General features: G+C 41.3%; 1 protein-coding gene across 1 annotated transcript in view; it reads left to right on the top strand.

Moving 5' to 3' along the window:
* Positions 1-13,987, top strand: part of frmd3 (FERM domain containing 3) — a 40,990-nt gene that overhangs the window by 1,759 nt on the left and 25,244 nt on the right. Inside the window, exons 2-3 of the mRNA XM_053624357.1 lie at positions 12,667-12,771; positions 13,346-13,388. Coding sequence (XP_053480332.1) covers positions 12,667-12,771; positions 13,346-13,388 — 148 coding nt within the window. The remainder of the gene's footprint in view (positions 1-12,666; positions 12,772-13,345; positions 13,389-13,987) is intronic.

Raw genomic sequence — 13,987 nt, 5'->3', positions numbered from 1 at the left:
TCATTAAATGTAGATCTTTCTATTCCTGAATGGTCCAAGCTGACATTATTATTTTGTTTTATGTTTTTTTTTTTTTTTGTTATTGAGCTTTGGATTCAACATTAAACCCATTCCATTCAAGTGACCAATCAAACCGGTTCATAAGTATAAGAACTCAACAATAAATATAAGGATATACAGTGATAACTTTAAGAACCACCAATTCAGTGCATTCTCTGCTTTCACTGGTTCATCCGCTATATCACTGATTAAAACAACCTGTATTGGATCCTCCAGTCTCATCTTGGAGCATCTGATCTCACTATTAGGAGGAAAAAAGTGTCAAGTACGTCACGCCATGAAGGCTGGATAGGCATATTCCTATGACGGCACGCCACTGAACTTGTGTGAAGTGTTTTGGTAAACAAAAACAAAAAGTTAGTTTCCAAACTGAACCAACATTCTGAGATCAAACTATAAATCCTTAATATAGCTAATGACCAGAGACAATAAACCAACCAGTGTTTCAGGGGAACGTAGCTAATGCATGCTTAAAAAAGTCGCCAGATGATGCCATAGGCTAATTTGCATATTCATTGAATCGTCAAGATCATTTGCATATCAAAATGTGTTGCACGAAGAAGATTTTCTGAAGACACTTCGGAATAGAAAATACTAGAACGTAACATTTCTTATAGAAAAAGAGGAAATCTTTGGACATAACATAAACTAATTATTATTAATAGTGAGTATTCAGGGGAAAAGGCTTAAGGAATCTGTTACGGCTGGAATAGCTCGTTTTTATTATTTATAAGTATCTTCAAGAAAAGAGATGAAAACAAAAACAAAGTAGTGTCTGGGTGGGTCAAACAATAGTGATCAGTGTTTGGGAACAATGATGATCAGTGATTAGTCGTTGAGGACCGTGATGATCATTGGTTGATTGTTAGAAACAATGGCGCTCAGTGATTGGTAGTTGGGAACAATAGTGAGCATTGATTGCTTGTTGGAAACAATGGTCATCAGAAATTGGTTGTTGGGAACAATGTTGATCAGTGTTTAATCATTGGTAACAATGGTACTCAGTGATCGGTTGTTGGGAACAATGATGCTTTGGTATTGGTCACTGGGCACAATGGTACTCAAGAATGGTGGTGATCAGTGATTGGTTTTTGGGAACAATGGTGATCAGTGTTTAGTCATTGGGAACAATGGTGCTCAGTGATCGGTTGTTGGGAACAATGGCGCTTAGGTATTGGTCACTGGGAACAATGGTACTCAGGATTGATGGTGATCAGTGATTGGTCATTGGGAACATAGGATAAGACAAGCACAACTCAGTTAGGCTTTTTACATTCACTGGTGGTGAGTCGACTAAACTTGCTCTGTTAACTCGTATAATCAGCAGCTGTGACGTGAGTTGGAGAGCCATATAGAGAGCAGGACAGTCACTAACGTCTGATCAAAATGTTGCTAGTCACAAAATGTGATTAAAAAGTCTGCAAACTAAGCAAGTCACTGGAACACTGAAACCAACAAATAAAATACTTACTATGATCACAGGCACATTTTTTCCCCTCTAAACTCCCATCCAATCTTAATAACAGCATATCTAATAATACAGGGGTGATATACAGTTGTTCACGTCAGCATCTCCAGTGTTTGCTAGTATTCATCAGTAACATGAGGAACAGATGAGCAGAATCAGATAAGGGAGTGGCAACGTTCTGATGAAAGAACTACGTGACTTTTTTATGTGTATTTGCGGTCCTTTTTGCGGCTCTTCTTTTTCTCCTTCTGAGAAGTTCTTTAAAAATCTCTTTTTTTCATGTGACCTTAACAGTGCTTCTACACCGTCATTCCAACTCTTGTGTTTTTGTGCATTTGGCTGTTAAAAGTGGAACCTTTTTGTTTCAGACTAATGAATTTTTCAGACCACCAAAAAGCCATAATGGTTTCTTGTCCTGTGATGGATTTCAGCTGCATATTTTATGACTATCCATGCTGTGTTCTTCTCCACCGGCTTCCTTTTCCCACGATCTGATCTAATAGTCTCCGTCGTACCCTCTGTACCTTTAATACACTGTTCTAAGCTGAACACTGTATATGTAATCCTGCTAGTCAATGGGAGGCATTGTGTGTTAGTCCTCCTGCTAGGGAAGGGAAACGGTGAGAAAAGGTGTTGAATTTCGTTAAGCATCTTTGTTTAGCAGTGTTCTTCTAGTGCAGTTTTTAATTTTGTTTTAATTTTTTTTTTTTTTTTTTACAATTTTGAAACAATATAATGGACCATTTTATTAGTTCAGTGTTAACCTGGGATAAACTCAACACTTGCTTTTATGCTGCTATTGTGGCCTTTTAGGGCATTTTGCTGAGTCTGTAAAAAAAATAATAAAAGTCGGCACTCTGCAAGCTTCACTAGCCCACTTCACGGCTGAGTAATTGCTAGCATGTTTAGTTGTTTTCTTAGAGATTGAACATACACCGATCAGCCAGAACATTAAAACCACCTGCCTAATATTGTGTAATATACCTGCCCTGTGCTGACAAAACAGTTCTGACAAGTCGAGGCATGGACTCCACACGACCTCTGAAGGTGTGCTGTGGTATCTGGCACCAAGACGTTAGCAGAAGATCCTTTAAGTCCTGTAAGTTGGGTGAGGTGGGGCCTCCATGCATCGGACTTGTTTGTCCAGCGCATCCCACAGATGCTCGATCGGATTGAGATCTGGGGAATTCGAAGGCCAATTCAACACCTTGAACTCTTTGTCATGTTAATCAATCCATTCCTGAACAGTTTTTGCAGTGTGTCAGGACGCATTATCTTACTGAATGAGGCCACTGGCATTAGTGAATCAGACCAGACGGGCTAGCCTTTACTCCCCATGTGCATCACTGAGACTTGGGTACCCATGAGCCTGTCGCCGGTTCACCTTCTTTGGACCACTTTTGGTAGGTATTAACCACTGCAATCCAGGAAAACCCCACAAGACCTGCCATTTTGGAGATGCTCTGACCCAGTCTTCTAGCCATCACAATTGTCAAAGATCCTTCTGCTTGCCCATTTTTCCTGCTTCCAAGACATCAAATTCAAGAACTGACTTGCTTCACTTGCTGCCTGATATATCTCACCCTTTGACACGTGCCATTGTAGTGAGGTGATCAATATTATTCACTTCACTTGTCGGAGGTTTTAACATTATGGATGATCGGTGTGTAGTCTTTGTGGCTCGGAGTCCAAGAGAGAATACCGGGTTTTATGTGTCTTTGGGGAGCTGTGTTCAGCTTGTACCTACAGTTGAAGCCATCCATCCATTCAGCCATCCATCCATTTTCTGTACCGCTTACCCTACACAGGGTCGTGGGGAGCCTGACTCAGGGCACAAGGCGGGGGACACCCTGGAAGGGCACAATCACACACCCATTCACACACTGCGGACTATTTAGAGTTGCTGATCAGCCTACAACACATGTCTTTGGACTGGGGGAGGAAACCAGAGTGTGTGGAGGAAACCCTCAAAGCACAGGGAGAACATGCAAACTCCGCGCACATAGGGCAGAGGCGGGAATTGAACCTCAAACCCCGGAGGTACGAGGCAAACATGCTAACCACAGTCCCCCCCAGTTGAGGCCAAAAGTTTACATATACCTAGGCTAAAGACATTCAAACGTTTCAAGATTTTCAATGGGTCAAAAGTTTACATACACTTCGTTAGTATTCAGTGGCATGCTTGGAGTAGCCTTCCACGAGTTCTCACAGTGCTTTGCTGGAATATTGTTCATTCATCTTGACAGAACTGGTGTAACTCAGTCAGGTTTGTGGGCCTTCTTGCCCAGACATGGATTTTCAGTTCAGTCCACAAATGTTCTATGGGTTTCAGGTCAGGTTTCTTTGTGATGCCCATTCCAATACTTTCACAGGCCAAGAGTAGCTGTCAGCAAGATGCTACCACCACCACGCTTCACATTCTTTCACCATGCTCTGGGGATGATGTTCGACTACGCTATCATCAGATATGAGGATGTTTAAAGAATAGAACACCAAACTATTGAAACTCTGCGAATGATTGACATTACCTGGTTTTTGGTTTACAGCCTTCTCTGTCACAGTTGTGCCATGTTCTTTCCATTTTCTCAAATAATAGATTAAATAGTGCACTATGGGATGTTTGGATTTCATGTAATTCATAAGTTTTTCCAGAACACTGCCCTGAACTTGTTTTAATAACTCATTGTTTTCAATATGTTCCCCAACAAACTCCAAGGCCTTCTAGAAAAGTGTATTTACACTGAGATCACGTAACACTTTAATTGCACTCAGATGGACTCCTTTCAACTAATTACTTGACATCTGATCTGCGCCAGGAATGATTTAGGGCTTTCACAGTAACAGGGGTGAATACTTGTACAAGGCACGGTAATAAAAGGACTGTTCTGTCAGTTTTCTTTGAGCCTTGTATCAAAGGGAGGCAATGTTTAGCTATGAGAAACACTCCTGTCTCAGTAGGCCACATAGTCTCCCAGTTCATCATTAACTGGAACCGCTCCCAGGTTCTGTCTGACTCAGCAAGCATACAGTAAGCATCAGGGGAAGTGACAAATGAAAACGGTCAACATGGGAACGGGAACATCTGACTGTGATGTACGTTGTTCGACCAGCTTCAGTTACGTAAGAGGGTTCACGGAAAAGCGGATTGCACAAGATAACAAAAGTAGGCCTCAGACAAAAGAGTTGCTCAGGGCATCCGTTCCTGAGTTTGGGGGTGCACGCTTAAAATCCTTCAATACATTATTATAAACTATGAGAATTGTTTAGAGCAAAAGGAATTGTTTAGAGCAATGTTATTTCCAAAAGTCTTCTGAAAAAAGTCGGTCTCTTGTATTTCGATGATTCCCATTTCCTCTTCTCAGATTGGAAGGGTACAAGCAAGTCCACTAATTATACACTCACATGGCTAGGCTGTTCAAATTGAGTTAAGTATCCAGCGAAAGCATTTTCTCCAAAAGTACTTCTGATGTTTCTGTCACTGTGTCACTGTTATGGTCATGTCAACGAGTTCTTGATTGGCGGACTGGTGGACGTGTGAGTATGAACCAGCTGATCATGGCGCAGGATGCAGAATTGATTTGAATTCAGGTGGCAAAAATGAACCTATGAGTGTTGGGGTACACTGTGTATATGCATTTAGAAATGATAGTAGCTTCTAAAAGCTAACACAAATGACATTATGCACTAATCCATCCATCCATCCATCCATCCATTTTCCATACCACTTATTCTACACAGGGTCTTGGGGGAGCCTGGAGCCTATCCCAAGCACTCGGGGATATAAGGCAGACAACACCCTGGACAGGATGCCAAGTCATCGCAGGGCGCAATCACACACCCATTTGCACACTATGGACAATTTGGAAATGCCAGTCAGTCTACAGCGCATGTCTTTAGACTGGGGGAGGAAACCGGAGTACCCTGAGGAAACCCCCGAAGCACGGGAAGAACATACAGTTTGTACATTATGCACAAATCAGTGTGAAGATTGGTTGTTTGATTTGCATATTAGCTTTGTTGCCAGATTAGCAAAGCTAATCCAAATAAAGTTGTGAGCGAGGAACCGAAGAAACGCCGGAACACCTGTGGCATAGGATTTGTTCCGAGGAATCAACCGAGCCAATGGTTTGGATTTGTCACTTTACAGCATCCTACCTAATTTGCATAGAATAGAGAAAAAACCTCAGTTTAAATGTCCCCTTCACTGAAATTCCGGTTCTGTGTCACACATGTATATTGAAAAGAACTTATCATATGTTGCTTGCTATCGTGTAAACGTTGTACTGTTATAACTTAGAAAGAAGTGACTCGTTAGTGACTTCTCGACGTCTTCTCCAACACAACTGTATATTAATTTAGTAATTACAGTGACTAGCGCCCTCTAGCTGTCTACTCGGATTCGAACATAAATCAGTAAATATCATTGGTTTCACTATGCTACACCTGCATTAATGTTATCGTGCTACCGATTCTGTACTACATTATGAAGATTTGTGTCCATTTGATCTGATTTAACCTCACTGTGTTCACCCTTCAGAATGTCGTAGACTGTATCTCAAGAAATGAGACGTGTGGTCCATGTCAGCTAACGTTAGCTAAATGTCTCCAGCCACAATGGTTTTGGTGAACTGCTTTACAAATGACTACCAGCTGCAACAGTGTCAATATTTTATGAAAGTTTTACGTGAGATTAGTGTTGTGTATTAATTGTAATCTTGGGTTGACTCTTTGTTCTATGTAGTTCCAAAACTGCGAACATTTTCAAGCATTGAAATGGATTGCTGTGCCAGTTCTGGACATGGGGCAACTTAAACACAAGAACCTTGACAGTGTGACCTGTCCTTCCTTGTCTTGCTGTCCCAGCTTTTCCGTCGGCGCGGATTCATTGACTAAACATTTCTATTTTTATTTTTCTCACATTTCACACAGTCCAAAACGCCTCATCTGCAGAAACGTATCCCTCTCTCCCGTTCTCTTGTTCTCCTCGAGAACGTCCTGAGAGGAGACGCACGTATTCTGTGTTGCGGTACAGGCATTCTTCCGTTAGGCTATAAATAGACGTCACGCTATTCTTATCCTCCACCGAGTCCTTTGATGATTTTCAGCTATGATGAAGAGAAGGGATGAAGGATTGTACGTTGGGAGAAGGGAGGGAGATGAACGGAGGGATGGAGGACAGACGAGTGATGAGCGGGGTTTGTGAAGAATGATTGCTCACTGACGTGGCGTGCATGTTGAGTCGAGGGCAGATGGATTGGATTGTGTGTAGCTGAAAGATGCTTTCGTATAATAATGTATAGGAAAAAAGCATGTACCGTGAAAGGTGTAGAATATAAATATTTTTGAGAGGTTTAATACAGTTTGCATCACTTACAGTGAACAGTGTGTGTGTGTGTGTGTGTGTGTGTGAATGTGTATCCCTTCTGTACATCACCTGGGGCAGCTCAGCGACAGTGTGTTCGTGTGTGTGTGAGAGAGAGATAGATATTTTAAGTGACGGCAGCATGTTTAGCCAGTGGGGACAAGTGACCTCGTAAACACACACACACACACACACACACACACACACACACACACACACACACACACACACTGGGATGTCTTGTCAGCCACACAGGATTTTCTCCCTGGGGCTGATAGTAAGAGTGATATCACCTTGAATAAAGAATTTAGCACACAGGGTGAGAACAGACATTTTTTTTTTCTTTCCTCACTTTGAACTTATCACAGGCTTGATAACTGAAGAAAAGCTCCACCCTAAAAATGGTTGGTGCTTTGTTTTCTATATTCCTGTGAGAAGTTAGTGGTTGTGTGCACTAGAACACTATTATAAATAATAAAGATCAAAGGTCTTGCTTCAGAAGGCAACAAGGGCTTTCTGGAAGTCCTGAGATTTGACCTCACAACCATCTAATCTCTGTAGCACAGATCTTTAGCCAATAGCATGACTCAGCTCTCGGAAGAAATTCTCATTTTAGATCCTTTTTGGATCCTTTTCTAATGTGGCTTTTCGGAACAGATTTCCAAATGAATCCGAACTAGATGTGAAGCCTTAGTCATCTAGCTAGCTGATGTCGTCTGTAATCATTATTTACAAGGATGCTACTGTGATTAGACTTGCTTTTTTTTAAGGCTGTTTTAAAAAAAAATCTTAATTAAAATCTCAGATGTCCATCTGTTCTGTGATGCTTTTTCAGGACACCAGCATCCAGCCATTTGTTCGAACAGATTTTTGAAACCTCACGATTAAAATAAAGTGTCTCTTTGCTAACGTTACAGTGACAGCAGATGGTGAAAACATCAGGGTTTGTTTCCCACATATTACTCACATGATGCCATGTGTTTACTTGAGTTCACTTGTAGTTGCATTTCATGTCGGCTCTTAATTGAACCTACAAGTACTTAAGTAAACCTACACTAGGCTTAGGTCGCGTATCATATGGTTTTGGATGTTGGTATCTAAGTATTTTTTAAATGAGCACGGTATTGATGCCAGTGGGGGGCACGGTCGCTTAGTGGTTAGCACGTTTGCCTCACACTTCCAGGGTTGGGGGTTCGAATCCTGCCTCCGCCCTGCTCGTGTGGAGTTTGCTTCGGGGGGTATGCCGGTTTCCTCCCCCAGTCCAAAGACATGCGTTGTAGGCTGATTGGCATTTCCAAATTGTCCGTAGTGTGTGATTGAGCCCTGCAATGGGTCTGCACCCTGTCCAGAGGTCACCCCGCCTTGTGCCCCGAGTTCCCTCACGACCGTGTGTAGGATAAGCGCTATTTGATGGATTGCTATCGGTAACAGTGAATCCCTAAACAAATTGGAAATGAGGGGGTTCCATCCATCCATCCATCCATCTTCTATACCGCTTATCCTTTTCAGGGTCACGGGAAACCTGGAGCCTATCCCAGGAAGCATTGGGCACAAGGCGGGGTACACCCTGGACAGGGTGCCAATATGAGGGGGTTAAAAAAACAAAACATTAATAGTTCAAGTGCAAATTCATTTGCATAATCATAATATGTTCTTTTTGGCCAAGCAGCCGCCCTCTATACCATCCCAGCCTTGTTCTTATATATATGTTCCCATCATCTATCATTTCTCTCCACCCTCCAGTCAACACCAGCCCTCCTCCATCAGTACCACACCCCCAGGTGTTTAACTTTGACCAGGACTTATATATCTGGATCAAGGACAGACTGAACCATTTGTTCGAATGAGGTGGCATCAAATGGGGTCATCTTTCACACACCATTAGTCAAGTACGCAATGAGCGAAATTGATGAAGCCAAATGTTGGGGTTTTATTTTCTGTAAACAGTGACAGCTATGACGATATAGAAGAAAAGAAAAGAGCAAAAACGGTGTTGTGTGGATGGTTTCAAAACATATCTTTTTTTCCGTATTGATGTTTCTATGTGTGTATATGTCCTGGAAGCTGTTTTATCATTTCTATCAGCACTTCTCTGTTTATATTGGCCTTTGTCTTTCCTTACCATCCCATGATTCCTCTCTTCCTCTCTTCTTCTGCTCAATTGAACCGCAATTCTGTCACATCATACCATCTCTATGTCAGTAAAATCAATATCAGTCCCATCCCCCACAGCACCATCTTTCTCTCTCTCTCTCTCTCTCTCTCTCTCTCTCTCTCTCTGTCTGTGGGACATTAACAGGTTCCACTGCTCGCTTACTCTTTTCTACTCATCCAATTAACACACAGTCTTTGTGGGCCTTTGCTTCTTCATTTCTGCTTAGTTACACTCAAAATTGATATGCCATGCGTGTATTAATTATGGAGAAAATCTCTAACTAGGGCACTGACTTGTTGGTCTACGATGTTACTTATTCAAAGCAAGGGAGACAGATATGTATGTACAGTGACTTGCAATGAATAAGTATTCACACATACGCCCATCCCCCACCCCTGGAGCTTTTCCACATTTTGTAGTGCCACAACCTGGAATTGAAATGGACTTGATTGGTATTTTTACCATTTGATTTACACAATATGTCTAATATTTGAGGGGCATTATTTTCATTAATTAGACAACAAATCAGACATGTGTTGTTGGTTGTGTAACCATTCACCCCCTTCAGGATGTGGATCTTTCCAGCTCCTTTATCATTAGTTACCTTTGGCCTCTTGTTTGCTTCTTTGACATGATTTGTCACTGATTTTTTGGTGGAAGGACTCCTCTTGGTAGAGTCATGTTTGTGCTGTTTTCCTTCCATTTTTTTTGTTATGGATTTAATGGTGCGGGATTTTCAAAGTTTGGGTAAATTTTTTTTTTCTTTTTAACCAAACCCCGATTGATACTTTTTGTATAACCCTGGACTTGTTTTGATTAGAGCTGCAACAACTAATTGATAATAATCGATAATAATCCATTATGAAAATAGTTGTCAACGAATCTCATTATCGGTTAGTTGGACTGCGTACGGCACGGGGTACGTTTACTCATTGCGTTATTTCTGTTCCGAAAAAATGCATCGAAGAGTACAGACCAAAGTTGTGTCCCAAATGACGTACTATACACTTACACTATGCACTATGCACACTACCATCTAGTGTATGAATTTTAGAAGTGTGGTATCGTCTCAAATGGAACACTAGCTTTTTTTTACTACCCAGAAGTATAAGCCGCTTCCTAGTCGATGGCACATGCTGTCAACGCACGTAATGAGATGGCGTTAGCTTTAGCAGAATACCCAAAGTCAACGACAGTACATTTCTTCAGTTTACTGTTTGTCAGAATTATCTTTTATACCCAAAATGACCTTAATCACCATCAGACGGAGGCGTAATCGTCAAGTGACAGCGGAAAAAGGTGTGCGACCCAAGTCCTCTAAGGCATGGGAGCATTTTATATTAAATGCTGCGAAGATTGTAACCTGCAAACTTTACAAAACGGAGCGTTTGTAGCACTGAAGCACGACAGTGATGCACAAGCACAAACTTATGTGAGTATTACGGGGGGGGGGGGGGGGGGTTGTGCATGCAGTGGCATCCTTTTTATGAAAAAAACTCTGACACACAACTTTGCCTCTTCCTGAGAAACAAAACATTATATATAATGTTATATATATATATCAGTGACATATTTCAACATGAAATCAATGTATGAACTTTTAACTAATGAAAACTTTTATCACAAAAGTTAAGATTTATGTAATCTAGGCCTTATTAGGAAAGGCGTTTACTATGGCTGCGTTCACAATTACTGTTTGAGACTGACAACAGCAATTGCTTACAGGTGCGAGTCCTGAAATGTTTTGTCCATTCAGCAGAGCTGCTTGAACACATCTGTATGAACAAACAGCTGAAGTCAAAACACCATAGAGACAGTATCAAAGATGAAATTAAATAAACAATGTTTTTCAGGTAGGTCTAACAGGAAAAACATGCAACAAAAATGTAACTAAAGTAATCAAAGGTCAAAAGTGAAACACTGTTTTAAATATATTAGTTAAATATACAATGATTATATACACGGACAAACAGTTGTGTTAATGTAAAGTTTTAGTCTGACGTGAAATTTTAATCCGATTAATCAAAATAATTATTCAGCCGATGAATCAATTATGAAAATAATTGTTAGTTTTGATTGCTAGTTTTGATTGCTCCTTGTTTTGGTCCCCCCTGATGCTGAGGTCTTCCAGGAACAAGTGTATTTATACTGAGTTTACATGACACTTTAATTCTACACATGTGGACTTTATTCACTTGCAAGAAGGAATACTTATGCAATGTTTATTTAATCATTTTGGAAACAATATTTCCAAATTCAATATTATGGGCTATTTGGTTTAAATCCCTGACATATAATCCCAATTAAATCCATTTCAATTTCAGGTTGTAACACTACAAAATGTGGAAGGGTTTAAGAGGGTGAATACTTATGCAAACCACTTTAAATGTTAATGTAATGTAGTCGAGGAGTAGCCGTTTCGCTATCACAGCCAGGCCGTACAAAATGTCAGCACTTCCTTTGTTATAAGCGTAATTTATGCCACACAATCAGGCATTTCAATTCAGGTACAGCAGTATCCTTTCCACTAGAATGGTTTCCTGACTTTATATCACATCATGAGCTTCTGTAATAAGCTACAAGGTCAACAATGCGCAGTGAAGAGCAGCTCGAGGTGTCCTCGCGTGTAAATCACATCCAGCGAGCTGTGATCAGGGTGATGGCGGTTATATGAAGGACGGCTTTAACTCATCCTCGAGGTGCATTTAGCGGTTCAGCGTCTCAGGTTTGTGGTTACTCTCGAGAAAATGACAGCAAGGTCAGACAGCCCGAGGCGGTGCTGTGTGCAGTGTAAAGTTGCATGCTTGAGCACGTACGGCCTCCTGACTCAGCTGAAACCCCAGATAGAACAAGAGAACAACCCACTTTCACAAAACGCCATGCTAATGCATGGGGAGAAAATGTGTTTAGTGCGGTGAAGAGGGTCAGTGTGTACGTACATGAGCATGACCGGCACAGAGGCCACACCTCCATCACTGAGACTGACAGGCACAGAGGCCACACCAATTTCACTGATACTGTCAGGCACTTAGGCCATGTATCCTTCACTGGGACTGTCAGACACAAAGGCTATACCTCCTTCAGTGAGACTGACCGGCACAGAGGCCACAACTCCATCACTGAGACTGACAGGCACAGAGGCCACACCTCTATCACTGAGACTGTCAGGCACTTAGGCCATGTTTCCTTCACTGGGACTGTCAGACACAAAGGCTATACCTCCTTCAGTGAGACTGACAGGCCTGTCAAGCCTAAAAAAAAAAAAAAATCAAGCCTCAACCACAGTGAGTAACAAAAGCAATGTAAAGTTTACATTTCTTTCAGTTTGAAAACAAAGAAGCCATAAGAAAAGGTACAATCACTAACTCCATCCCTAATCTATCCTTCACCATGACAACTTCATGTGAATTCTTATACATTTGCATGTGTGAGTGCATTTGTCACTGTGAATAACACTACTGTAGACACACAGGACTTGCTGACAATGTCAGTGCTTCACTTCCTGTACATCAGCTACAACCTTGCCTGGGGTGTGTTTGGGCTCTTATATATGTTTTTTTTCTTCCTGTATCGATAGTCTAATTATGGATCCGTCTCATTTTTTTATTCTCTTTTCTGCAGAGAGACACAAAAGGTCAGTTCCTGCTGGATCATGTATGTAACCACTACAGTCTCCTGGAGAAGGATTACTTTGGCATCAGATACGTGGATCCTGAGAAGCAGAGGGTACACACACACACACACACACACACACACACACACACATACACACACACACACTGAAGTAGCGCATGGCTGTAGAAGCTGTGCAAGTAAGCATACACACAATTGCATTCACATGTTGTTTTATTCATGTTTATACCAGAGCACTGTTAAATCCTCGAATCTGACTGATCAGAAGGCGTTGATGAATTTTCTCTCATAATAATTATCATGTGGTAATCATCACCACTGCGTTCTTTAACATGTTCCTGAGTGTATTATTGCCTGGATGTCCTCTAAAACCGCAGCGTCCACTGTTCCCCGATATTTCTTCGAGCACGTGCCATGACACGCTTGTCCTGACTGCTCTCTATGCGTTTATACGCCGATGTTTGTGCGGCAACATTTCCTCAGTCAAGCGGAAAATCTCTCGGCGTCATGCTGAATTATTCACACACATTTATGTTGAACTGTTCATGCACTTGTGCGAAACAGGCAGTGGGATTGTGTCCAGGCACAAAATATACTTTAGGGTTCGAGTCTTTTTTTTTTATGAATGTCACATGAATGTCTCGCTCTGCTTTCGTTTTCCTCACAGCATTGGCTGGACCCCAGCAAACCCGTGGTCAAGCAGATGAAATGTAAGTCCGTTTACTTACTGCTTTCAAAAGTCGGGTAGGCACGTGTTAAGAAATGCTGTAATGCATTTCTTAACAAAGATGCTTTGTATGAAATGAAATGTTCTCTACATTTAAAGAAATCTTCTATAAAGAGCAGTAAACAGCACTGAACTAAAAAAAAAAAGTGTCGCTATTTGGCTTGAGAAAAATGAATCAGTAGTCTCAGGTACACATCATAGTTATACATATACACTTTATATATATATATATATATATATATATATATATATATATATATATATAATACACAGTATATGTAAAAACCCTGTATCAGCAGTTTCAGTTACAGCGGTTTCACTTAACCGCGGTCCGAAAAAAATGAAATAGAAAATTCCAGTAAACATTATATTTTAATTGCACGCCATTCTGAGTAAGGTGATGGAATCTGGTGCGGTCCCGCCCGGGACGTTAATCATCCCTTGGTCCAGCGTATCCAAGCTGTATACGCTACCCAGGCGGTACTCACTTAGTAGCCGTCTCCGTTATCAGATCAACTCTTACGGTATCGCGGTGCTTGTGTTCAAGTAACCCTTATTTTGCTTAATAATGCCCCCAAAGTG

The sequence above is a fragment of the Ictalurus furcatus genome, chromosome 5 (assembly GCF_023375685.1).
Source record: "Ictalurus furcatus strain D&B chromosome 5, Billie_1.0, whole genome shotgun sequence".
Classification (NCBI taxonomy): domain Eukaryota; kingdom Metazoa; phylum Chordata; class Actinopteri; order Siluriformes; family Ictaluridae; genus Ictalurus; species Ictalurus furcatus.
This window is presented reverse-complemented; position numbering and strand designations above follow the sequence as displayed.